The 27954-nt window shown below is 36.6% G+C and overlaps 1 protein-coding gene across 1 annotated transcript in view; it reads right to left on the bottom strand.

Moving 5' to 3' along the window:
* The window catches only part of LOC110019771 (protein FORGETTER 1), a gene marked incomplete at its 5' end in the record, with an annotated part of 138145 nt that overhangs the window by 89188 nt on the left and 21003 nt on the right, over positions 1–27954 (bottom strand). The window contains 7 exon segments of the mRNA XM_020717591.1: positions 2537–2668; positions 2750–2849; positions 3510–3653; positions 3812–3928; positions 9569–9650; positions 9729–9789; positions 22141–22273. Coding sequence (XP_020573250.1) covers positions 2537–2668; positions 2750–2849; positions 3510–3653; positions 3812–3928; positions 9569–9650; positions 9729–9789; positions 22141–22273 — 769 coding nt within the window.

The following is a 27954-nucleotide window of genomic DNA, read 5'->3' as shown; positions in this document are numbered from 1 at the left end:
AACTCCCCCATGTCTCTTATTCTCTCGCTCTACCCAATGCTCTTACACTCCCTCTTCCTTCCCAATCCCAACTAGCACCATTATGTCTCCGCATATCATGTCTCCTAAGAGGTTTGGACTCAACCCAATTTTCTTTATATTTAACAAAAAATTGTTGTTTGCTGCCACTTTCCATGTTGCATTAAAAAATAAAAAAATCAATATATTAGATGAACACAACCCAATAATTCATGATCAAAGATTTCATTCAAATGTGTTGAAAAATAATAAGAATTAAATCATTATAACAAATGTCTGCCTCGTTATGCAGTTCAATCTTATGTTAAACAAGCAACAATAATATTACATGAAGCTCAAGAAATGTGCTATTATGTATCTTCATCATGCATTCCTCCTAGCATCGTTCATGACTCCCACACTCAACTTCATGGATCAAAAAATTTGCTTTTCACTGTGTCAATGCATCTCTCCCGTCTTGGCAGCTCATGAGCGTTCCAGAACACTTGTGTTAGAATGGCATCACTCCACGCACTTCTTAATATCCTTCTCTCCAGTGGGTCACCCTATCCTCCTGCTAAAACAACTTAGTTTGTTTAAACTTTGAGAAATCTATTCCGTGCATCCTTGGCACCAAAACCTAAAGGCATCAAGATCCTATCTCAATTGGAACTCAAAACCTCTATTCCTTAGGCAACCCATTTCTTTCACACAATGAACTTTCATTCTTCTAGCTCCCTTTGTCAAGTTAGATCTCCACCTTTATCTCCGAAGCAAACTAAGATTACCACTATCCATTTTTGTTATTGGAATTGGAGCACATTTCCATTTCTTCAACACCTCCTACATTGCCTTCTTGGGTTTTACCCACAGCGCCAATATCTAGAAAGTTAGTGGATATTCCTGTCATTTCATTGTTATCCACCCTTAGCCGACAGGCGGCTAGGGATGGTCTTCAGGTTGTTCTAGATTCCTTATCCCATATTTCTCTAAATGGTAGTGTCCAACCACTAAATCCAGTTGCATGCTCCTCTTTCACTAAAGGGTCCCTCTCAATCATGTTTGCCACCCAAATTCTATTAATTCAATCATCATGACACGGATATTGTTTGGCACAAGTCGACTGCCACCCTCCATGATAAACCAGTTCTCATTTCTCAGAGGTGTTACGTGCTTATCAAATTATCATTGGACCCAGAATATTATAGAATTTTTATAGGTATGTATATTATATGAATGGCCTATAGATGGATATATTGAAGTGGTCTCCGTTCATTGATGCCTTTGAGAAACCCCCCATTACCACATTTGAGTGGTTTTCACTCATCCCTGGGTACACTACATCAACAGCCCCACACTATACTCTTTCGATTCAATTTTTGACAAGTCATTACAGGTTGAAGCTGCTATCACTAGACTCTTTCAGTCATATAAGCCTTGTATTCTTGTTGAGATGAATATTTCTGCACTTTAGCTAGAAGCTGTGGATTGACACTTTCTTCGCAGCACTATTAGCAAAAAGTGAACTTTGAAGGTCCGCCCTCACATCGAAAAGATTAAGTTTTTTTGTCATGATTATGTGATTGCTTCAAGACTCATTCAGAATTAAGGTAATAATCTTCAAAGGTTCCATCTTCCGCGATTTGCTCTTTTTATCATTGTATCGACACAGAATAATTATGATGTAAATATTGATAATCAAATGAAGACCTTCAATTTGTTGGGTGCAGCTCCTTTACCTTAGCCCCCTTAGGATTTTCATCCCTTGAGTTTGTGCCTTCACTTATTGTTATTGGTAGTCCCGCCTATATCCCTTAAGTTTTGGAAGTTGGCTCTTCTAATATATGGAGAGCCATACCAAAACTAGTTATTTTCTAACCTATTGAAGAATTGCTACTCTTATTCTTCTCCATAAGATAAAACATTTTCACCAGTATCATGATTGTCCGTTCTGAAGATGAGGGCTTTAACGAAATGAGCTTGGTTTAATTTCAAGAATTTATTAGAAGTTCAGTTAATTTAGTGGACAAGATATTAACTAGTATTTTCTTGTCAAGGAGCTAACCAAAAGAAAGCAATTATATTATCTCTCAGATTTAATAAATTCCAAGCAAACTGTAACAACTTCCCTAATGATTTTGGCATTCTGAACTTCACAAGTGACTTTCTTTGAAAGTCACCACTGTTAACATGATTGCTTGATCCACTTCTCTAGGATGATTATCATTCACCATGCTTTATATACGTTTGTCTGATGTACTTGCCTTTTTTTCTTGAAGCAGTCTTACACAGCTACGTTATCATGTATATTCTTCGTGGCTAATAATCAAAGTTTGTTATTTAAAAAAAATATTACATGATGCTGAACAGTACACAATTTAATTAGAAGAATGATAAGGCATGCTGCGTTACAAACTACACCAGACGTGGTATAATATCATCCTAGTAAAGCCGCATGCTAACTGTCTTCCTGCCACTAAGAAAGTTCAGCACTTCTAATAAAAAAATTTCGCTTGTGCAAGAAATCATATGCACTCACTTTGAGATTCCTCGTCACTTTCACAATCATCAGTTTCTGCTTTCCGTTTAACTTTTATTGCTCTCCCTTTATAAGAAACATCTGGTGTCACAGAATGCCTCTTCCGGTTAAGCTCTTTCACACTCTGATCCCCTGTTACAGTGGTGGAATATTAGGCTTTTTACAGGAGATCTCTAACCTAAAACAGGAAGCATGTACAGCTTGGATGCATACTTCGTGCTATATCAGGCTTCGGTGGCAAAGGATAGTTGTCCTCGATCAATTTGAGTAAAAGTTCTCGTGGTCCTGAGACAAACTCATCAAGCTCTAGACCCTGCAAGATCCAGTGGAGAGAATAAGTTGAAAGATAAGCACAACTTAGGACATGCACTGAAAATGCTCGGTTGAAAGTAGAAATAATGCTTCATTATTTAAAGTAGGGTTGTAAACGAGCCGAGCTTGAGCGAGCTCAGGCTTGGCTCGTGTTCGGCTCGTTCGAAATAGCTCGTGTTTGAAATCAACTCGTGTTCGAAATAGGCTCGTGAACAGTGTCTTCGTGTTCGGCTCAATTTAAATATTCGTGTTCGGCTCGTGTTCGGCTCGAAATTAGTTCGTTAAACTAAAATTTAGAAAAATAGATGTAAAGTGTGGGATTCAAACCTGGATCAAATCTATACAAAAGAAGACACTAACCACATTGTCACATGAGGTGTTATGATTTAAACTTAGACATAAATATATATAATATATTATTATATAAATAATATACGTAATATATTGTTATATAAAAAGTTATATAATTTTTTTTTCGAACCATTTCGAGTGTTGTTCGTGTTCGGCTCGTTTACATTTCGAGCTTAAAAATTTGTTCGTGTTCGGCTCGTTAGGCTTAACGAACGAGTCGAACACGAGCTGCTTAACGAGTCGAACACGAGTTGTTCACGAACAACGAGCCAAATTGACAGCCCTAATTTAAAGTACAAAAATAGCATACATATTTTGTAACAGCTTCCTCAGTTCGAGCTTCTCCAGTGCTCTGAAGGCCAATTACTACACATTTGTTTTCTGCTAATGCCTGGTTGGCTAATCTGACGGCAGTGGGAACTTTAGCTGACATGCACATATGTCTGAAGAAGCGCTGTAAAACTCAGATTCAAATATTAAGGATAAATCTTCAGCACATGTGAAATACTGAATCAAAATGAAATGGATAGAGAACATATAACTCATGGACATTAAAACCAGAATTCAATAAGAAATACTTTTAGTAGAAAATGTCATGTCTCAGCAATCTACCTGATGACTGGCCCAGTACAAGCGCGAATTGGGTTTTTCATCAGGAAGAAATGTGCTTGCTGATAGAAGTTCAACTCTTAATTCTGCCCAGAATTCAGCGGCCTTCTCATACATATCCTAATAAATTGAAAATTTGCTTTAAAATCAAAGACAAGCTTACATGAAGAAGACAAGGAATAATTCAAACAATACATGTCAGCATGAACACGTGACGCCAGAAAACTGCATGGAACTTTTATCTATAATATATGTTCTACGTGATATTTTTCTCAAATTCATGTTTATACATGCGCAACAAAATTTCTTGTTCTATTTTTCTTCTACATAACCCATTTATCCTTTAATTTTTACACAAGCTTTATCTTTATCTTTCAACATTAATTTGTAGCATATATTATTTATTTTTCTCGTTTTTTGAGACATAATAAGTGCATAATTAAAGAGGTAGTCAGTTCAATATCTTAGAGTGGAAGCAATAACGGGTAGTTAAATATATTATCATAACCTTGTCCATCCAGCACTTTGTTAAGACGGATTCTTCCACAAAACCCACAAAGAAGATAATATAACTGTAACAACCAGTTTCAGTCACAACGGGAAGAGGAAAAGAGGAAGGGGAGAGGAATCGAAGAGTTGAGCAGAAGGGAGAGGAAGCGAGGAATCAAAAAGTTGAAACGAAGTGTTGAGAAGCTAAGGAGTCGAATTCGCCTATGAAACGCTGCAAGCGACTTACATGTAATGTCAAGCAGTTTTTGGTGCAAATGTCGAGCAGCTGGAGCCTAGCCGATCAAGGTAAAGACGCTCTTGTGGCATTGTCGAGCTCCGAGCGGCATTTGGTGTTAAGGTAGATGAAGAGCCACGTGCGGAAGAAGAAACCGAAGTAGAGGAAAGGGAAACATGAGTAAGAGGCCGACCAACCCTAGCCACAGAGTGAGACATCATCTTAACTGCAGGGCAATATCCTTTGCTTAATGATCGCTAGTTCCCGAGCAGGCAAGGGAGAAAAAAGGGAGGAAGAAGGTGGCGAAGACATTCGTGCGGGAGGTCAAGTCGAGCATCACACGCTGAAGAGAAGCTCGCCCATGCGCAGTAGGAAAAATATTACATCAGTACTACGCACGTAGAAATAACGTGCGTAGCCAATGAAATCACGCCACGACATCCCGCGCGATAGAGAAAGGCGCAGTAACACGGGGAATATTTCTCCATGTGTTATTACGTGTTATTCATGTGTTATTGATGTGTTATTGTGTTATTATAACACCAAGAATATTCTCATGACACAATAACACATGAATAACACACAATAACACCTGAATAACACGGTGAATTTTCCCGACAGAGAAAAAAGCGGCGTAAAAACACGGGAGAATATTCTCCCCCGTGTTATTCATGTGTTATTGTGTGTTATTGTGTGTTATTGATGTGTTATTGTGTTATTATAACACCAAGAATATTCCCACGACACAATAACACATGAATAACACGGGGGGAATATTCCCTGTGTTACTGCGCTGTTTTTTTTCTCTATCGCGCGAAGTGTCGTGGCGTGATTTTATTGACTATGCATATTACTCTACATGTGTAGTATTGATGTAATATTTTTTCGCGCAGTAGAGGCGGAATCGAGAGCTTGGCATGCTTAGGCTCAACAGAGGTATATAATAATAAGGTTTAATAAATTGTATATATATATATAGATTGAACAAAAAAATAAATAAGATTATATAAAATAAAATAATGAAAAATTTCAGCTAATTAAAATAATTTAAATTATTAAATTTGTAATAACAAAGTCAAAAAATTAAATTTTAATACGAACAAAATGTTTATTTTAGCCATTCTATTTTAGATGAGTCGTCGTTAAGCTAAATCAAATAATCAAATTAAATCGTCATCTAGGTAAATACTTATGTTCTTATACTATAGTGATCTTTTGCTTCTTCTAGACCAAATGCATTTACTAGTATACCTGAATTATTGCAAACTCAAAATTTTTTAATTCTAGTGAATTTTTCTTCATGTTATTAGAAATGATATATGAGCACAGCACTATTTAAATTATCATTTGAATAATTTATAAGTATATTGTCTTATATGCAAATAGGAAAGAAATATATTCTTAGAAAATAGTAATCTTTATAGAATGTGTGTATGTGCATGACTGATTATGATTGAGTCGTCATTTTATGATACTATTTGAGGAACATTAAGGAGTTTGTGCACGTATATGAAAAATAATATTGATATTAAAGTACCTTAAGTATTACAATTTTTAGACGATGCTCATGTAATGATTATGCAAACATAGAATGATATTGACATGATAAGATTCATTGAATAGCATTAAAAATTAACAATTTTTAGACGACGCTCTACAGATATATAATGATATTAATATGCAATTGACATAATAAGATTCATTGAATAGCATCAAAAGCTTATATTTATTCATTAAAAGTTTAACTAACATCATCATACTTTTCTCCTGTATTATTGTAGTTTAGGAATGTGAATAATCACTGACTTCGATTAGTTTTTTTGCCTTTTTATTTTAATATTTTAGATTTAATTAAGTGATTACAAGATAAGTGATAAAAGAGATAATTACAAAAGACGCAGAGAATCAGTAACGAGATAAATTTAAGTATTCTATTTTTTTTCATTTGTAAATAGTTAGTTATAGAAAATAAATATGAAAAAAATTTAATTCTTATCATCCGACTGTTTGTTCCCAACTTAGTTAATTATACGCTTCAGAGAAGACCGTGATAATGACAAAAGTAAATGGAATAAAATGATTAAAATTATAATATCATTACCATGTTTATTTGTAAATAATATATTCGATGTATTCTCAAAACTTGATGGCTTTCTAACCTAAAAGCCAATACAACTTTACCTGTGGGATAAGCCACAAAGTAGTCATTTTTGGTTAAAGAACAAAATAAGAAGAATAAAACTAAATCCCTCATTCCTACAGCCAAAATTAAATCCTTGGTTCCCTTCCTCAACAGGAATGACATAAGAAACTAAAGAAGGGAAATCGCGAACTGCCACTGTGTTGTTGTTTTCAGTCCGGCAAACGGTCGCGCTAAGCCCGCCTTTTGTTCTATATCAGATTTTGCTCCCTAAACCCTTTCCCACACCGTCAAAACTTATTGTCAAATCTAAGTCGCTCCACAATCAACCCCAGCAAACCTCACCTCTTAAACGCCATCTAGGAAACCTAAAACAGTGTAACTTGGTATCAGAGTTAGCTAAACATTTAGTTAGAAGAACGAGACACCATGTCGCTGAGAAAAAACACTTAACAAATTGCTCGGAAAATTACTATGGAAGACATGCAGCGGAAAATACTCCATTTGCAGTAAAGGCTCGATAATTTGAAAGCAAATAGCAAGGTGAAGTCGCCTACAGCAGCCAGGTGAAAGATATGACGAAAACCCTTTCCACATAAAAGTTTCAAGTTATGAAGAACCGATGCCGCATCAATTCGGCATCCAATAAAGGAGAGAAGGTGATTTTGGAGTCAAATTGGACCTATCAGATTTTGCAGGCTGCATGGACCTAGGAGAGTTCATTGAATGCTTCAGATAGTGGAACAATTCTTTAAATACAGGTCGCCATCAAGTTCAAGAAAAGTGCATCTCTGTGGTAGTAAAATTTGAAGCGTCTGCACCAGTGTAAGAACAAAAAAACTAAAACGCAACTTGTACTAGATTAAGAGAGAAATGCAAAGCAAGTATCTACCAACATACTACATGCAAGATATGTTCTTGAGACTTCACCTGTTACAACACAAAGATCACTCATTAGAGTACATAGCCAAGTTGAATAACTTATGGTGAAGTGTAAGCCAGTGGAGCTTGAAGAGAGCACCATAGCTCGATATATGGGACAATTGACATCATCCATTGGCAACGTGACGTGGGGCTTTGGAGGATGGATGTGGATGACGCGATGCTTTGAAGGTGAGACATGGGATTGTGGAGGCCAGCTGAACTGACCAAGATAAATCTCGGTCCAACCACCTGTTGGATCGCCTAGCCTTTAAGGACCGAGAGAAACCTCTCCCCCCAAAATTAATTTGTTTGTTGCCTTGTTGTTAGGAAGTTGAAAAAGAGTGACTCTTTGTGGCAGGAGAACTTACAGCAATAAAGTACAAGAGATGACAGTGATAAGATTACCAAGTGGGTGAAGATGAAAGCAATGCAGAATAAATATATTTAACCTCATTACCGTCAGGACATGTTTTTGAAACTCCACAATTTGCAACAGTGAGACCTTTTCGTGGAATTCACAGCTCAATTCAACCACTTACAAATGAAATGCGAGTTGATCAAGTCAGAGGAGCACACTATGGCCCGGTAACTTGGGGGCCTAAAACCTGTAATTAGCAATGTGGTGCAGCTGCATCTTTATAAGTCACTTGGAGATGTCCAAACCTTAGCTTTGGAAGTGAAGAGACAACAGAAACAAAGCAAGCAGCCACCCCCAGTCAAGCAACCACACAGTTGGAGACACTAAAAGGAGCACGCCGCCAAGAGTTGAGAAAATTGAATAGGATAAGGATAGAGCCACCCTCAGTGAGAAGAAGCCTGAGAAGAGTAGCACGCCAACTGCAGTCTCTGCCAGAAAATACTTCAGATGCCACGAATTTGGACACATTGCCCCCAACTGCCCGACAAGCCGGGTCATTTCTTTTACCTAGCAAAATGTCGTGGACAAAGTTAGCGATGAGGAGAAAGCTAAGGAATAAGGTTAGGTATATCATCTTCCATCAACCCTCTCTATCCCTTTCCTACCACCTCCAATGCCCCATTGTCGTTATCCCGATCACAGCCCACCACTTCGCCCTAGCCCTAGAGTGCTCATTTGTGTTTATTTTCCAATTGTTATAAGTCATCCTTGTAACCTATTTAAATTTTCAGCAAATAATATTTTTGTTTCTTTTGTGATTCGAGTTAACTCCAGTATCACACCCTTCTTCCATCTTCTCCTCCGGTACCTCTCTTATACAAAAAGCTCTGAAAAGTGGACCCCAAGCTCTCTTCATGGTGTGGTATCGCAATACAATCAAGAGGACTCAGAAGCCTACATCAAATGCAAAGTGGAAGGCGCAGAAAGACATACAATCTGTCATTAAACTTGTCCTATTAAAAAATTTCTAAGCCAACTTATGTAGTCGCATTATAGGCATACAAGTGTCAAGATAATTAGACATTTTGACAGGATACTTGATTGAACAGTTCCAGGTTGCAGCCTTGCTAATCCACTTTAAGGTAGTCATTATTTTCTCTCACAGTAAACCAACTCCTCTCGGAGGCCTCCAATCCACTCAGCATGGTCGGATTCCACTATGTCTCTCAAAACTATGCATTACTCAGTCAAACTGACAATAATTTTTAGGGTGGTCACAAAACCTTGCTAGATCCTCCAAGATAACCATACTGTTTAGGTTTTCTCAGAAGATTAATTTTATGAAGGAAAACAAGGCGTTTCCTTCATCTTTTAAATTCTATAGGATTTCACCATCTTCATAAAAGAAGTATATTATATTGAAATGAAAGAAAATGCAAGCCCTGAAACTATTGTATCCTTCTTCATAATTATAAACAATATAATAACCAGACCAAGCAGAACATGCAAGAAAATAGGATTACATTGACAAGAATTTAAAAAAGGAAATAAATAAACAAATGAATACATGTAATCAACAAAAATGAAGTGCAAGTACAAAACTAAACCCTATACCTTCATTTTTTCCTCTAATGGGGCCTCAATCACTTCAAACTCTACTCCCTTATAGCTTAATGTACGACAAACGTACATGCCCCTAAGATCAAATAACATCAATAGTGCATATCAATCTAAAAAATTAGAAATGCATTAATCTGAAGTATAGCACTCTAACCTCGCCTTCATATCCAAAGCAACAAGTTCCAATGCTCCTACACCACCTTTATCTAGAGCTCCTGCACAAACAAGATAAACTGTGACATGAATACGAAAAGAAAGAAAAAAAAGAGAAAATGATGCCAAAACACACAAAATATTTGTATATAGTACTCCCACTTGTTGAGTTCGCCATAGCAAGCTCTTTGCCTCTGCTATTTAAATAAAAATATTAAAAAAAAAACATTGCAGTGGACACAGAGTGATGCTATTAAAAGGAATTTAAACCGTTAAATTAATAAAGTATGCACAGCAAAAGCAGCTAAACTTTTAAAAAAGTAACGAAATATTACCTTCTAGTAGAAAAACAATGGAGTTGGCAATCTTAATAGAAAAAAAAAACAAAACACAGCAAAATAGAAAAAACAAAATTGTAAAACTAAAGCATGGCTAACATAGTGTCAGGAAGGATTTTTTTTAATAAATGAAAATTCTTTTAGGTCCTTTTTATTCTAATTTTCATGGGAACTAGTTTAGTAATTAAGGGCCCCAGGAGTTAGTAGGTGTTTCTCTATAAACAAACAAGCCTCAAGTTTGGAAAGAGAGTATTAATGAAATTTATATCATGTTTAACTAAATTGAAGAGATATCGGAGTTAAACCCAAACCACAATATGAAAAAAAATTGAGGTTAAAATCAGAGATGCTTGGAACTAAGAAATATCAAAAACTCAACACAAGTTCAATTAGGACTAAGGTCTACGGTGGTGTTGTTGTGGTTTAAGGAGAAATAGTAACTAAAGTGGGTTGGGTGGCGGACGGCAATGAGGCCCTTCGGGCAATGGAGGCAGCAGGAAGGCTTTGGTAGTAAGTGGGAGGTGGCGTGAAGAGGGTTGCAGTAGGTTGGAGGTGGCTGGAAAGGGACGACAGTAAGTAGGTAGGTGGTTGGAAAGGGTGGCGGCAAGCTAGAGGTGGCTATAAGGGCTGACAGTGAGGTGGAGGGGTTGAAAGAGGGCGGCAGCAGGTTGGAGGTGGGTGGAGGGGTCAACAACAAGTTGGAGGCAGCTGGAAGGGCTGGAAGAGAGGTGGAAAGGATAGAAGCGATGGCCAGCTGTAGGAAAACAGAGAAGAGGAAGTTTTCTACATGGCGGAAGTAACTACAGTGACGACGGCTGCGAAGGAGGGATGATGGGAAGCGGGGAACGATAGATGAACACTACCTGAGGTGAAAAGTGCTAGGAACGAATTACAGTTGGAGCACCTTCTCTCCGTCGGAAGCAACCCTAGAAGGGAAAATCTAGACACTAATGGCTATCTTGACAGAAAACTAAATAAAAAAAAACCCTAGACTCCTATGAAAATAAATATATATAAGAGTTTAACTAGGAGAGGGTCTAAAATGATTGGCCGACTCCTCAAAAGGGACCTAACTTGGACTGGTTTGGTCCAGAAACGCTAGACAAATCGCAGCCTGTTAGCAAAACTTCCACATCGGGAGCTACAAGACTGCTCCCGCACCAGTCTTCCGAAATTGTGGGATCTTTGACCTCATTTGTCAAAGCTTCTAGGTCCTCATAGTATGGAATCAAATATGTCACTATTAAGGTAGCAAATATGTTGTAGTCTCCCGGTAAATCAATCTTGAAGGCATTGTCATTTAACTTCTTGAGGATTATGAAAGATCTCTTTGTTCTGGGCTTGAGTTTCCCGAGCGATCTAAGGGAAATCTCTCTTTCTTCAGTCCAATCCACATTAGATCTCTCACCTACAAGATCAACTTCCAAGATTTATTAGCTTGTGTCTATTACTTATCATTCTGTTTGGTAATCTCTTTCCCAACCACCTCATGAAGCTTATGAATTTGATGTAATCTCGCCCCAACATCCCAACTAATCTTCGACGTAGAAAGAATTGGTACTAATTCAAGCAAATTGGGCGAATTGCGTCAATACACAATCTAAAAAGGTGAGTGTCTTATAGTCCGGCTTATAAACCTATTGTACATAAATTCGCCCTGGACTAAGAGCAAATCCCACTGATTGATAGTATTTCCAATGAAGCACATTAGGAAGCCTCCCATGCTTATTTTCGCCACTTTTGTCTGACCATCCGTCTATGGACGGGTTGTCGAGCTGAAGTGAAGTTCAATAACAAGCTTTCCCCATAAGGTTCTCTAGAAGTGACTTGGGCACTTGATGTCTCTATCAGATGTGATGGTCCTAAGGATTCAATGTAGACTCACAATCTCCCTGAAATACAAATCAACGACAAGATATACGTTCAGTGTCCTATAATATGACACAAAATGAGTCATCTTCAAGAACCATTCAACCACTACCATCAATGGATCTTTATTCTAATGCGTCCTCGAAAGTCCCTCCATGAAATTCATGCTGACATCTACCGAAGGAGCTTATGGTACTGGTAATGGCTTATATAGCTCATTGTTTTGCCCTCAAGTCTCTGCTAGGTGGCAAGTTCTACACTGTCGGCCTACCACTCCACATCACTCATCAGTTGGGGTCCAAAAAAGTGATCCTTCACTAGTACAAGGGTCTTCTCTATCAAGATGGCCTACTAGTCCCCCATCGAGACAATTCAGAAAGATGGTTACTCTCAGCAAACATCTGAGCATAAACAATTTCTTATGGTAGAAAAAATAACCATCATCTCTATAGTATGGACCTGTGAGCCTGTCCTGACGTAGTTCTCAATTTTTTCCAAAATCCTCATTTGTACTAGATAACTCCTTCACTATCTAAAGTCTCACAACTCTAGATTGTGGGGAGCTAACCAGTGAGCTGGGGCAGCACAAGCCCTCTACTACTCAATTCAGACTTCCTGCCCTGTGCTCAAGCACGAACTGGAATGACGCCAAAAGTTCAACCCATGAACCATGTCTACCCTTTAACAATTTCTGACTATTCCAGATTCTTAGTTCCTCATGATTTGTGAATAAAGTGAACACGCTCGTTAGCAAGTAATGACTCTAATGGTGGAATGTTCTTATGAATGTGCTAGGTGCATTAAACATTCCAAAGAAGAAAAAGATAAAAATTAATATGTTATATGCGTTAATTATGTAAATTTGGTTTAATTAAAGGTAGTGTTAATTGCATATCAACAACTTTCATGAATTAATTATATTAATTTTAATTTATCAAACAACTAAATTAAAGGACGAAATAGACGTCAAAGTGCAAGGGGGAAGTACTTGATTAATTGCTAAACTGTGTGATTATTTTATTTTATGCAGTAAATTAATTTTTTACTTAAATGAATAATCACGTTAAATGATTTATAACAAGTGTTTCATTTATGAATTTCATTTTGAAAGTCTGAAATGATATAAAGGATAGAAGAAAAATAATAGACTGGAGAAGGTAAATTTTAAATGTTTTAATTTCATATGAAATGAAACGTAAAGTTTAAGTCATACAGAATTACCCGCAAAAGGTACTGGCAGAGGATGCGATGTACCCGTACATGTTAAAGAAAATTGTAAAAATGCGGCAATTTGAGGGTGCCTTCAAGTACATTTTTAATGGTGACTTCGGACACATTTTTTATAATACCTTCGAGTATGAATGTAATCGTGTTATAACTCTTAAAAATGTTAAAAAATATAAAGACTTAAAATGCAACGACAAGAGATAAATTTAATGTTTTAATGAAATGAACTTACTTTTGGTCATTCATATCAAGTATAGCATAAGAATTTAATACATGACATATTATAATTACTCATTAAGTCATAGTTATGATTACAATTAATGTTTTCTTTCAAGAGAATAAAAGTTTTAAGTTAATGTCTTTGGTAGAACAGACTTTGTTTAGAGGAGGACTACAGTTGATACTTATTAGTATGATATGTTCGTAAATTTTTTTTGTATTGTTTCTTTTGAATAGACAAATATGGTTGTGAGGATTGAGATTTTACTTGCAAATTATATGTTACTGTTGGACGATTTAAATTTCTTTATTGTACCTACAGACTATTAGTAGCTCTTTTATATGCATTGGAAGTTATAAAATGTGGATAGTAAGTTAAATGTTAGTATTGACCAATTGCAGTACCTGCCTTAGTTAATTTTAAGTATCGAGTCGGGTCATGAGAATAAGGTTGTGAATCTCTCTGTAGTCACATCTAAATTCTTCACCATGAAGGCAAAGACCACGTTCTCACAACTTCCACTGTCAATAATGAGATTGCAAACTTTCCCTCTTGTTGTACACTTGATGTGAAAAATATTATGCCTCAACTACAAGTGACCGCTCTACGGTTTCATTTGTGTAACACTTCATACAACTAGCATATCTCCCTCATCTCCGTGAAGCCAGTATTCCTCAACTGCTTCATCATCACTCATTTCTTCCATGACACCCTGCTCAGTGAATGACACCACTCGACTCGTCAGACAGCTGGAGATAATGTGGCTTTATTTGTGGCATCAAAAGCATTTTCGACCTAGAATAGTATCAAGTGTGTTGCTCTTTTTAAGTGTCTTCCCACTCTGATTTATCTTGTCATTTCTCTCTACAGTCCTTCCCACTCCTCCACGCATGCTCCTGTTGGGGCCTCCAGTTGTAGGGGGTTTGTCTGAATTGAGACTGGTACCTCTACTGCCACTTTTATCTCTCCACCATTGGTGCTAAGATTTGCACGTCCCTCAGTGCCCAATAGGTTTGCAATTGTACCACGTTACTAATAGTGCTTCACACCCCCCCCCCCAATACAGTGCCATGGAATGCTCCTCTGTCTCTTTTCAGTTCACATTTCAACTTGGCTTGTGCTAATTGTGTTGTGTATGCTTCCACTGATAACTCCTGATACAAATTGCGGAGCTTCATAAAAATATCTTAGCTGCAGTGCAAGGGTAGGTATTATCGCTACATCACCTTCCTCATCTTTCCTAAAAAATGATTTTATCTCATCCTTCTCCCAATTTTTCCCTCTTCACCTTCTCCCACCATAAAGAGGCATTCCTCATTAGCTTGATGGAGGTGAGTTTCACTCTTCTATCATCAACACAGTCTTGTATTCAAAGAACCGCTCAACATTCTGCATCCACTTGAGAATATTTGAATCCATCCTCCCGTCGAAGTCCGCTAGGTCCATCCTAACTCCCAGGTCTCTGTGGCTTCCAGTAGGCACTTCTTCTCTTGGCCTTTTTTTTATATTGAATTTTGAAATGCTCGGGTCAATTCTCCTCTTCATTGAAGCTACCCCAACAAAAGGGGTTCAGTTGTTATTCCATCTCTCCTCCACAGATCTCACTATTACAATTAATAGTGACACTCATCGTTATTCAATGGCCACAAGCCATTGTAGCACTTGGCAGAGTATTTGTTGTATGTCACACATGGTAAAGCTCTGATCAGGTTCTAGCAATTGCCTTCTTGACGGGATGGTTAGTGTTTAAGTGTGTGTAGGGTGGGGAAAGAAATGAAAAAAACAAATTTGGGTGGTGTCTAGGGGGTGGGGTGGTGTGGAGATAGGTTTGCATAGAGCGAATGTTGCTTGATAGGACTGGGATTATGCTAGCTCCGATAGTGGAGTTAGACCCAAACCAAAATAAAGGAAGAAAAAATTATTATTGAAAGCAAAAAGTGGTTACAATCAGATACTTGGAACTAGGAAATAACAAAGACATGACAAGAGCTCGACTAGGGATGAGGTCGAAGATGGTGGTATTGCAATTTAAAGAGAAATAATAACTAAAGTGGGTTGGGTGGTGGACAGCAGCTGGGCATTTAGGGCGGCGAAGGCAGCAGGAAGGTTGCAGTAGTAATTGGGGGGTGGCGGGAAGGGATGGCAACAAATTGGAGGTGGTTGGAAGAGGGCAGCAGCATTTTGGAGGTGGTTGGAAGGGGTCGGCAACAAGTAGGTAGGTGGCTGAAAGAGTTAGCAGTGAGGTGGAGGGGGCTGGAAGGGGCCGGCAGTAGGCTTAACGTGGCTAGAAGGGGGTGGCAGTATATAGGTAGATGGCTGGAGGGGGTGGCAGCAAGCTGGAGGGGACGAGAAGAGCTGGCAACAAGGTAGAGGGGATTAGGGACGATGGCCCACTGCAGAAAAACAGCGAAGAGGCTGTTTTCCAAGTGGCGGCAGCAACCACAGCGACGATGGCAGCGGAGGGGCAGTGAAAAGCGGGGAAAGATGAACACCGTCTCAGTATGAATTACAATAGGAGCACCTTCTCGCCATCGGATACAGCCCTAGAAGGGAAAACCTGGACGTCAACGGTATCCTGATAGAAACTGGATCAAAAAATAACCCTACACTTCTACTAAAACAGTTATATAATAATAGCATAATTAGGAGACATGAGAAGGGGATGGGATTAAAGAGGAAAAAAATTTCCCACAGTAGTTTATCAAAGCTTCTAACCTTTCTCTTCATCTTTCTTGGCCCTGCTGTGGCAATACAAGGAGCTTTCTAAAAGTTCTCTGCAGCAGAAATTCCATTGCAGCAGCAACAAAAAACCATTCCAGAAAATCAAAGGTCATAGTGGAGCCCAAGACTCCGCCAAAAATTGATTCCTCACTTGGAATCCATCATCCAGTGGTTTTCACAAGCTGCAGCAGAATCAAGCAGTTGGAAGAGTTTCTAGCTGCTGCATCTAGACAAGAAGAGCCTTTGGAGGGATGTCCATGGTCCTGCAAAAATTCTTCCATAGCAATAGGTGTCAAGAACCTTTCTGTTGCAGCTCCAGCTAGCTTATTAAGCCAAGAAGATTTCATATTAGTTCAGCCAAGACACTGAGCTCCATCATCAAGAATCTATCAGGTTTTGCTCTCCAAATTTCTGATTCAACAATGTATACTTTGCTCTATTGAGCATTTAATGTTACACTAGCTATCTTACTTTGACTTGCAGGTGATTGGAACTTATTCTAGCACTGATGGTTGGTTGTTTTCTAGGAGAAAGGAAGAATCAAAAGCAAGAAACAAGGTCGGAACAGAAGACCATTAGCTTCCGATATGTCAATCTTCTATGTGTTATTATTAATCTTCTAAAAAATTCAGAATAGACCATTAGCTGTAAGCTTGAGCTTTCCAAAAGAAATTATAGTTAATCACTCTTTCTTCAATCTAATCCATAATGTCACCTTTTTTGAAGAAGATAACTTCCTTGGATTTGTTAACCTGCTTCTGATACTTTGTGTTCTGTTTGACAATTTCTTTCCTCACTTGCTCATGTAAACTATGAATCTCACTGACCTCAACTTTCATGCTAAAATCAATAGCCGGTAATATTGGCACTAACTTCATAGGTGTGAGAGGATTCCTTCCACAATCACAAAAAGATTACGATCTGTGAACAGACTAGTGGACCGATTGTAGGATAACTTCACTTGACAAAGCACTAAATCACACAAGCTAAGGCTCTTTTCCAGAAAACACCTGAGAAAATTTTACGAGCAATATTTACCACCTCTGGTGTCTATCTACTTGAGGTTCAGTTGTTGAATTGAAATTTAGAGTTGTGTTAAGCACATCTCATAAAGACCTCCAAAAGTGGATAAAAAATTTTACATCCCTATATGAAATGATGGTTTTTAGTACACCAAGTGAGAAAATTATTTCTTTGAAATAAAAGTATAGAATGAGCAACGAGTCCATCGTCTTGTAGCAAGGAATGATCTGTGACATCATAAAGAAGAGGTCTACCACTACCATAGCAAAATTCATACTTTTCTATGTCTGTGATAAACCCTACACAAAATTCAAGCCAACGCCCAACCAACATGCTTCAGGAAAAGAAAAGAAAATGTATATGCATATATTCTAACCACAAGTTTTACCCTAGTGACATAATTTACACTATCTAACATGTCTCTCCACATCTAATATCAATTTGGGCCAGTAGAAATTCTTTTTCACTAAAAAGAGAGACTTGTCCACGCAAAAGTGTCATGTCAAACCTCTATTATAACACGTCTATAAGATGGCCACTCTAAATAAATTTTTAAGAACACACAATATATTCCGGTAGAATAAATAGTCATCTAACCTGTAAAACTACTCATAAAATTAATCCTGAAAAAGATCTCAAATCTCTGGAAAATCCTCATCATTTATACAGAGAGATGTAATCGAGACAAGTCGGAGTCCAGTATGCCATGATTTAAACTTCGATTGGTTAAAACGTAAGATGTTCACGTTCAATTTGAACTTAAGATGAGCTTCAAAAATATGTTTATACTTAGCTTGCTTAAATTTTTTTTATGTTCATACTTGATTTGTACTTCGTTGGTTTATATAAATTATAAAGTTATATAAATTATAAAGTTAAAAGTTTGAATGAGTCTTCAATTTTTCATATTAAATTAAACATTTCATTGTACATGATTTTTCAAATAAAATTAGTGAAAAAGTAAAAATATAAAATTAGATTTGATTTTTTTATGTAAAGTTATTAACAAATTATTCTACGAATCTAAATAAATAAGTAATTAAATAGATTCCAATTAACATTTAACTAGTCAATACCGAGCAAATAAAATAAAATATAAGTTATTAATTAGCCTTTTCGCAATCAAAGAACATAAATAAATACTAGCAAACTAGTTCATTGAAATAAAAAAAATCATTAAATTTATGTGTACATTCATATTAAATTATGAGGAATAAATTATGTCCTTAGATTAAGAGTCATTTCATTTCCTATTTTATATTTATTTCCATGAATTAGGAGTTATTTTCTTTTTTGTTTATGTTTTTCATATTTTATGTTATTTCCTTTATTTCAAAATAATTATTATTAATTGATTAATTGGAGATATAGGAGCTATTTCTTTTCTTTCATATTATTTCCTTTTTAGTGTATTTCATATTCTAGGACTCATGTAAAGATTATTTATACCCCCTTTCATATCAATGAATTAATACAAGCTTGATCCCACTAATTTCTGTGTTATTCTACATTATTCTGAAATTTAACATAGTATCAGAGCTAAATTTAGAACCTTAGGTCGTCCTTTGAAAGTCGTTGGACACTCTGCCTACCATCGTCCTTGCATGAATGGAGGGGCCCTTTCTGCAGACCCTTGTTGCTAGAACAAATCCCTATAGACCCACCGATCCCACACGATTATAAAGTTCAGTGTCCTCCGTAACAATAGGAATTGACGGACCTGCAACCCCCACAGGACGGAGTTACAATGGGAGTTGCAGCTTGCGCAGAGCGGAACTTGCAACACTATCCACAAAACCGGCACTTTCCCTTAGCGATGACCTTGCGAGCTGGTCGCTGCAGCCAAGGGCAACCGTCCCTCAAACTCTTGTGTGACTTTCTCTTTCTGGTGGAAATCCCAGATATGAGATTTTGATCCGGGTGGCGGATTGCCTTGCCCAAATTCATTAGCTGCTCATCACCGAAGAGGCAAACAGCGTTACCATAGATCAATAAGAACGAGATAGATGACCATCTTATCGAGGAGATACATTTTTCATGTTTGTTGAATACAAGTCCTTACCGTTGGAGGAGAAACTTTCCCTAGAGTTGCAGCTGCCCCGGCGACTTCCCTGTAGGGCATTTCTGCTGGTTTTTGTTCTCTGTAGCAGTCCGACTTCAGTCCGACTTCCCTAATTCCCTAAGTTACTTGATTGGCGCCCCCGCTCTAGCTTCCATTGCGATAGTGAAGACGGTGGGTAGATATATAACCAGGTAGGGGGGAGTGTCTAGTGATGGCCTCCAACGAACTTTCTATACAATCAATGCAATGGTTTATTTAGTGCAGGTGTTTCTGTGGTTGCTTATGTGGTGGAAGCTCATTCAAGTCATTATTGTATTGTTCAAGTTATTTTTTTTGCAGGTGCCTCTTTTCATGTTGCCCTTGGTTTCTTTTTTTATAGTGGAAGATTTTTCCTAGCATTGCAATGCTTTTCGGTCGAATCAAAAGACGCAAGAAATTGCATCAAACCCCTCCAGGTTTTTCTTGCGTTGTATTTTCTACAGCAGACCCTCTTCTAGAACTTTTTCTTGTATCAGACCCTCCTCCAGAGCTTTCACCACAACAGGCTCTCCACCTAACTTCTTCCTCCAGTACATCCTCTACTGGAGCCTTTTGCTGCAACGAGGCCTACCTCCTATGGTCTTCCTTTTCTATAGGTCATACCCTGTAGCTTTTCTCGTTGATTGTTTACTTCCCTACAAACTTCAAGCATTACCTGTAAGAGTCTTTTTCCTACCTACAGATACTGCAGGAACTGTAGTCAAAGACAATCATAGTTGTATACTCTCCTACAGCAATATCTGTAGGAGTCTTCCGTCTACCTACAGACACTGCGGGAACTGCAGTCCAAGACAACCACAGTCAACTTCAAGTCAATTTTTCCTGTTAAATGTTTGTTTTGCTACAAACTCCCCTACAGCATTACTTATAAGAGTCTTCCACCAACCTACAAACACTGCAGGAACTGCAGTCAAAGACAACCGCAGTACAGGACGGAGACTTCAAATTCTACCTCTCAAGATCTTCCTCACCTATCATTTGGTGTTTTCAAATCCAAGTTGAATATGATTTTCAAATATGTTTCAATTTGAGGAGGAGTCTTAGGAGTTATACTAGGAAATAATTTATCCCTATGATAAATTATAAAGAATAAATTATTTTCTTGGATTAAGAGTTATTTCATTTTCTATTTTATATTTATTTCCTTGGATTAGGAGTTACTTCTTTTGTTATTTTACCCTTTTTTATTTTATGGTGTTTACTTTATCTTCAAATAATTATTGATTAACTAGATATATTAGGAGTTATATCTTTTCTTTCATATTATTTTCTTTTTTATTGTATTTTCTTTTCTAGGAATAATGTAAAGATTATTTATATCCATTTCAAATCAATGAATTGACAACGACTCCCACTAAATTCCACTTTATTCCACATTATTCTAAATTTCAACAATTCTCAATAAAGCTATAGACGCATCTCTGAGAGAAAAGAAAGCTACAGCACTCCACAAGATAAAACCCATCAAACCAAGCCAAAATTATCCATAGGTTTTCAAAGGAAATATATTAATACTAGGAAAGTAAAATAAACCCTAATCCTGCTCCAAATAAGGCAAATAGAAAACCAAGGAGGACTGGTTAAATCGGTCCCGCAATTTCCCAATTCCATCCAGGGCAGAAGTCACGCCTTTATCACCACGCCTCAGCCAAAATTGATTATGGCACCCAAAATCCATCTTCTGCTGGAGGTCCAATACAAGCTGCAGTAGAATCCAACAGTTGGAAAGGTCTCCATCCACTGCAACATGTAGGAAGAGCCTTTGGAGGGATGTCCATAGGTGCTGCAGAAATTATTCCACAGGAATGTCAAGAACCTTTCCATCGTAACTCGGACCAACTTGTTAAGCAAAGAAACATTCCCATCAGTTCAGCTAACACGCTAGACTCCATAGCCCTGAATCTATCAGGTTCTATTTTCCAGCGATGCATATTTTGCAACTTTAAACATTTTAACTACACTATCTCCTCTATTTTAACAAGCAGCTGGCTGAAATTGATTCCAGCACTGATGGTTGGCTGTTTTCTCGGAGAAAAGTCTTAGGAGGAAGTAACAAGGTTGGGAGATAACATCCATCAGCACCATTAATCTCTAAATTTCACTGTAGCTGATTGTGGCTGAAACAAAGCAATTTCTAGAGCTGTAAAAATAGAAACCAAAAACTTATTGGCGACTAACATGGGTTCCTCACAATGCTAAAACGGAGAAAAAATTTGTCTGAAGCACTAGAAAATACGCAGTTATCAAAATCTATCCTTGATGTTGTCATTCTTTTGGAAACAGTTCAATCTTTTCCAAAGCATAATGAACAGAAAGAATTACTGGTCAAAAAATCCATTACGCTTATTACAGACACCTGTAATATTTTGCAAGCATAACTGACCATGAACCTAGTGTTCGGTATTCTTTTGGAAATAGTTTTGGATTGTAATATAAACTGTTCTAGTTTCCAAATATTGGCAGTGTCAATGGCAAAATGATGCAACTCAGCAATGGAATAAATGCTATTTTCATATGCATAACTCAATAATCAAATTAGGAATTCCAATTGTGTTTTTCATTAAAATTTGAAATTTTACAAGGCAGAAGTTTATGACAAAATGGCAAATCACAGACTGTTCATCAAAGTCAAATTTTATGGGAATGGAAACTTTGTCATGGAATCAAAGAAACAAGGGCAACAGCTTCATGTGATCATGGTGCCCATGTAACGGACACACCAATTGTTTTTCTGGCATTCCAAAGTTTATGATGATGGCAATTAAAATCCGAAAATCAGAAGCAATTTGGTATTCATTAATGACTAACAAACGCAGCCAAAATCACTACATTAAATCTTCAGTCAATATGATCTACTTTCTATTTAAATTGACCCAAATGATCAAAAGTTGGAAAAAAGAAATAAAAGACAAACCTAAAAAATCAAGAAATTTCGGGAAACACGTTCCATCTCCCCAAAGTCCTAGTCGTACCATATAGCCCATGTTCCTAGGCTCAGATGCACCGGTCGCTGAGCAGTAAACAACTCTAGCTTCAGGTAGGCGAGCCTGTTCATACAGATGTTAAAACCCTGCATTGTAAACCAAGCACAGTTCTTTTTCACAGAAGACTGCTCACAAGTCATGAGATAAGAATTGTATCAGTAAAAGGACAAAAAATATCACAATTTATAATTCAAATACAGCTGGCATTATGTATGGTAGATCCTTAAAGTTAACTAAGCAAATGAGCTTAATAATATTGTGAACTAAGGCTAGAAGACACCACATGCTTTGAATGTGGATATACATATATATGTATAAAATGGACCTGCACACATACAAAATAAAGAGACGAGACATCTTCCATCACCATAATCACACAAGCCAATAATGCTAAATTTCATTCCCAATAACTGAAGGCCCAAGAAAAAGGATAAATGGAAGCTGGAACAACCGCCAATTGGTAAAACAATTACAACTTAACTCCGAAGATCAAATCTCAACAGTGCAGATGAAACCTTTTAATCAGAGGCAGAAAAACAATGTAAGAATATTTAAGATGGAGAGACTTCCAAAAGTGAGAAAATAACGTTATGAGCCATTGTCCGACAGATGTTAATCAGGGGCACTAACATAAGGCATCATAAATCAAATGCTGGAAAAAAGTGTGGGACTGAGATTAAGCACGAATTTCACAGGACATGAAACCATCGATAGTAAGCAAACAAGTCAATATAAAGGTTCTATCCATTTAGATTCAAGCTTGCAATGATAATGGCATCACCTTTCCAATGAAGAAACTGAGTATATCAACATCTCCGGTAATTTTAAAAGAGCAAACAATGCAACCATAGAACAACTAGCTACCCAAAAATATCATCTCTACATGAAAATATGACTTCAACAACATATGTAGACGCAAAACCTAAAAAACAAAAAAGTGCTAATCTGGAAACAGCAGGAAATTGCATGCATGCATAATATAGATATATATATAGACACGTACGCATATATATCCTCTAGAAAAAAAAAGGACACGTTATATTGTGGTAAAAAGGGAAAAGAAAATAAAGAAAAGTAGAAATGAAGGCCACGGTTTTCAGTTTGGCACGGTTAATAAGCTGATAAAACACAAGCTACCAAACAATATTACATAACAATGATGAAAAAATATATATAAATATAAACAATAACTGATCAAACTTAATTATGAAATTACTTCATAAAAAAAATCTGATATTAGGAAAATATAACTGATTCGGCCCACGACTGCTTTTTGATCATTAGATAGCATGTGTAAAACAGTGTTTTCAAAATTTAAAATACAATGCGACTAGCAAAGATTTTTCTCTGTTATGGTGCAAAAAGCATGAAGCTAAGTGTAGACTCCAAAAATTTCATGCCCGGACTTCCATTGGTAGTACAAAGAGCTTCGTAAGTTCAAATTTTCAGAAGATTGATTGGATTATAGATAAGACGTTACCCAGAGATTTTTCCATCATTTTGCGAGGACCTTTTGCTATAGGCTTCCTGGTTCCCATAAGCACAAGCCCATATGGTTAATTACCCCTCCTGATAACCTAAGAGCATTTTCGATTGGAGAAGAAGAAGCATTGCTCTCTAACCTTTTTACTCGGCTTCCAAAGCCCTCTTCCTTGCTGAAAACCAACTCTCCTCAAAGATTTTCGGATTCCTTAATTAGCCCCAAAGCTGGCTAGGAAAAAGGGAGGGGAATTTCTTTCCCGTGCATAAAATAAGGCCTCTTTTCCATGTGGCATCCTTCCATTGGCCTCTTGGGAGGTTGGCAACCATCTAAACCTTCTTATAGGACCAATAAAATCAACCCCAGCCCAATGGTGAGCTGAGAAACAAACACATGCTTTAGGTAATAAAATTTATCATCTTGCGCTTGAAGTGGATGGTGGGGAAATGATGATGAAATCGATCAAGATTGCATGATGTCATCGTCCTAAGTCGTCGTGGTCTCTGATCTACTTAGTCAGATAAAGTAGTGGACCCAGCCTGACTGAAGAATCCTTTTCAGGAACCATGAGTTGTGTCGTCCAAGAAATCCTTGTAGATCAAGGGTGAATTTTTGTCTAAGATGATAAATTTAAATAGATCATAGCTGACAGAAGATTTTCAGTGAATCAAATGTACACTTATGATTCACAACTCAAAGGTAAAAATTTATTAGGGAACATACGAGTTGTGACTGCGACCGTAATTTAATGATGTCATTTAGCGACAACCAACCAAGTTAGAGGGTTTTGATTGTAACCACTATTTTTTGTGGAGTTATTGGGTCAAACATAGACAGAAGACTCGAGTAATGTTCTTACTAGCGTAAGATTATTTTGAGCGTCAATATAGTGATATAGTCGATGTAACAATCACGCTTTATGAGCTGAAATTAATAATAGTTTGCAACCCTCAACAAACTGTTGTGAATGATAGATAAAACTTGTTCAAGTCTTTTAAGTTTTTTAGGCGATTAATTTTTACTTGAATATTATTTTTCATTACTCTGGAAACTTGATTTGAAAGGCTTGATTAAAAATTGGCCCATCCAATTGAGTTATTTCAGTCAACACGGTCGTCATCGGGTATTTAAACATTTGAAACATTTATGTTTGTAATTTATTTGAATGTAATTTTAATATATTTAAAATATAGAATTGTCAACTTTAGTTCTAATGTGAGGATAAGATTACGTGATTTGATCTTGCAAGTTTTTATATTGTTATTTGAATATTATTCAAATCAATAGACTCGTTGACTCCAGATCTTAAAAGGAGAAGGATTGGACTAACTGAGTGAAACTTATGACTCTATCATATAGGCAAGACAGTCTGATTGAGAGCAAGCGAGGTTTGATTATGCTGAATTAATATTAAAACAAAAACAATCTTAATTTTAATGTAATCATGAATTTTTCAAAAAAAAAAAAAACTTTACACGCTTATCAAAGCAAGAATTATTTGAGTGAATGTTTAACCAAGTGCAGTATTCTCATATTATTTGCTAAAACATTTAACACTTTAACCGGAGCACATACGGGTGAATCAAATTTGATTTTAAGCTAGCTCGCAAGCATTCTTGAATTAAGTATTTGGGCACTCTATTCATTGATTGAAGTGTGTGTGGGCCTTCAATTTCATACATTTGGATACTTTAAAAATCTTTCTTTTTAAATCGATTTGCACGTTTCTTATAGAAAGATATTTCAAAATAATTTCATATTAATCCGCGAAGCATTCTCAAGCCCAGGAATTTAATTGCTTAACATGATCATCGGAGCCCATACAGATATATTATTTTAAATATTTGCCTATTTTAGTTAATTAGGCATGCTTTAAAACAATTTACATTATTTTCAAACATGAATTGAAATAATAATTGCTTTAAAAGACATGTGAAATTTGAAGTTATATAAATTTGTCTTATTTGAATGAATACAATGATGCATGAAAAGGTTCACTTAAAGCTTTTGAAATATTGAATCCAACAGCAAATTTCGAGATAATTTTAAAACTTACTATTCAATTTTTTTTTTTACTTTCATGTTTTAAAATTTCAATTGCTCATGCATTATTAACTTTTCCAGCTGTTAAAATCTCACATTTAAAATTTTTAAATTCAATGCACTGAAATGCCTTATTTTTAATTATTAGCGAGCTATTGAGCCTTTTATAAATAAAAGCATGTGTTCGTTTATTATCATTATAAATAATAATTATTCTTAATTATTTATAATTTTCCTTCATTTTACATATTGTTAAAATCAATTAGTCCAAATTGTAAAGTCATATGCAAGTTCAAGATTTTATATTTTTAAGCCATTTTTATATCTTAATAATTCAATTTCAAGTATTTTTACAAGTCCAAATTATTCAAAATTTTAACTTATTCACAAGTTCAAATCACATGAAATTTCAATGTCTTTGTGTCACCCCAGCTTAAGGGGTATTGAGGAAAGTGTCAAACTACTCAACTGTCATAAAAGACGTACTAGTCGGTATTGTGAAACATTATTGTTACGAAATAAATGTTTTTTAACCCATTGGTTTTAAAAGACGCATCAAGCCTTTAATTAACCTGCAAAACATTAAACATATGCATTCATTTCCCAAAATCGGTACATAAAATTCTTTGAATGGTACTTAATTTATAGACAGATGCTCAAATTAACCGAAATGAATATTTAAATTTTTTTGCTTTTTTTAAAAAATTCTCTGAACGAGTATACAAATTTTCCTGAACAGTACATAATTTTCTGAACATTTACTCAAGTTTCTAGAATGAGTATTTTAAAAATCCCCCTTTAATACTTTTTTGAGCAAAATCAATGAAATTGACGACAATGAAACGACGTAATGAAAATCTAACATAATATTTTTTTTGTCTCCATCAAATTAAGAGAATTAGAGAGGGGCTGGTGACACACAAGTAGAAAGTGGAGCATCAGGATTTCTATTTGGGCAACAAAGGGAAACGGGGTTGTTGGCTTCGTGAGCGGCATAGGGAGTGGAGCAAGCTTGGTACAATAGTGAGGGCTTAAATGAGAGTGATCAAGGAAAATGATTTTGTGGTTGTTTTGAATAGGAGAGGAGGGGGTTTTACGGTTGAAAGCGACAAAGGATCTGTTCGGTTCTATAGTTCAAACAGGGAAAAAGGATCAATGTGATGGCCAATGTGCAAGTGAAAGCATGTGGCGAGGGTTGCAATTTTGAGAGAGAGACAAAAGATTGGAGTTTTACCTCGATCCCAACATTGTTTTCCTCGCTAGCCCTCGTCGTGACTGTCTCGCGAACCTTGCGGTCACGAAAAAAGAAAGATGGAGGGTAGGAGTGTGAACGACGGTTGGTGTCATCGGAGCAAGCACATAGAGAAGAGGAGCTTTTACGAGCGGCACTGTGCGGCAGAGATGACCAACAAGCTCTATTGTATGTGATTGGATAATGACTAGCAAGCGGAGTGGATCGAGGAGGCAGAGTGGATGGAGAGAAGTTGGGAGTTTTGAAGAACTTTCTATATAGTGATCCTGTCGTTTGCTTTCCTGCTAGCCCTAATTGCAATTGTATTGTGAGAAATTTGATCACGAGAGGTATAAAAATAGAGAATGAAGTAGAACAAATGAAGAGGGAATGAATAAGAAATTTATGGGAGACAAAACATGATTGGACTTGGTTAAATAGCGGACAAGTATGATTAGGTAAGAACTGGGAGTAATTAAAGGTTTTAATTTTTTTTTTCATTTTCAACGGTCAACGCAAAGTAGCATTTTCATATATCATAGCAAATATTAACTTTCAACAAATATAATGATAAAAGCAATAACTTATCTAATAAAGGTAAATTTAGCTTTCAATTGACCAACCTAAGATTAAATCAATAGCAATAAAAAGTACATAGCTATTGAAGAATGATACTCATTCCACACATGGTTGTTTGGCCTACCAAAGAGCATCTTGGTGAACCAAGACAACCTCGTAGCTGATCAGAATGTGACCCACTCCAAAATGACTAGGATGAGCTACTAGTTCACTAGGAAAATTTTGTTGGGTCGACCAAAAAGTATTAGTAATTAGGTCAATTGACATTATCAACTAATTAGGAATTGTTATATGCAAAATTGACTTAATAAAAATATTTTAGGAAACAAAACTAAAACGAAATTAAAATTATATAGCAATTCAAAAGCCAAAAAAGAAAAACTAAGAAATGTAAACGACCCAAGTGATGAT

This window comes from Phalaenopsis equestris, unplaced genomic scaffold (assembly GCF_001263595.1).
Source record: "Phalaenopsis equestris unplaced genomic scaffold, ASM126359v1 Scaffold000078, whole genome shotgun sequence".
NCBI lineage: Eukaryota > Viridiplantae > Streptophyta > Magnoliopsida > Asparagales > Orchidaceae > Phalaenopsis > Phalaenopsis equestris.
This window is presented reverse-complemented; position numbering and strand designations above follow the sequence as displayed.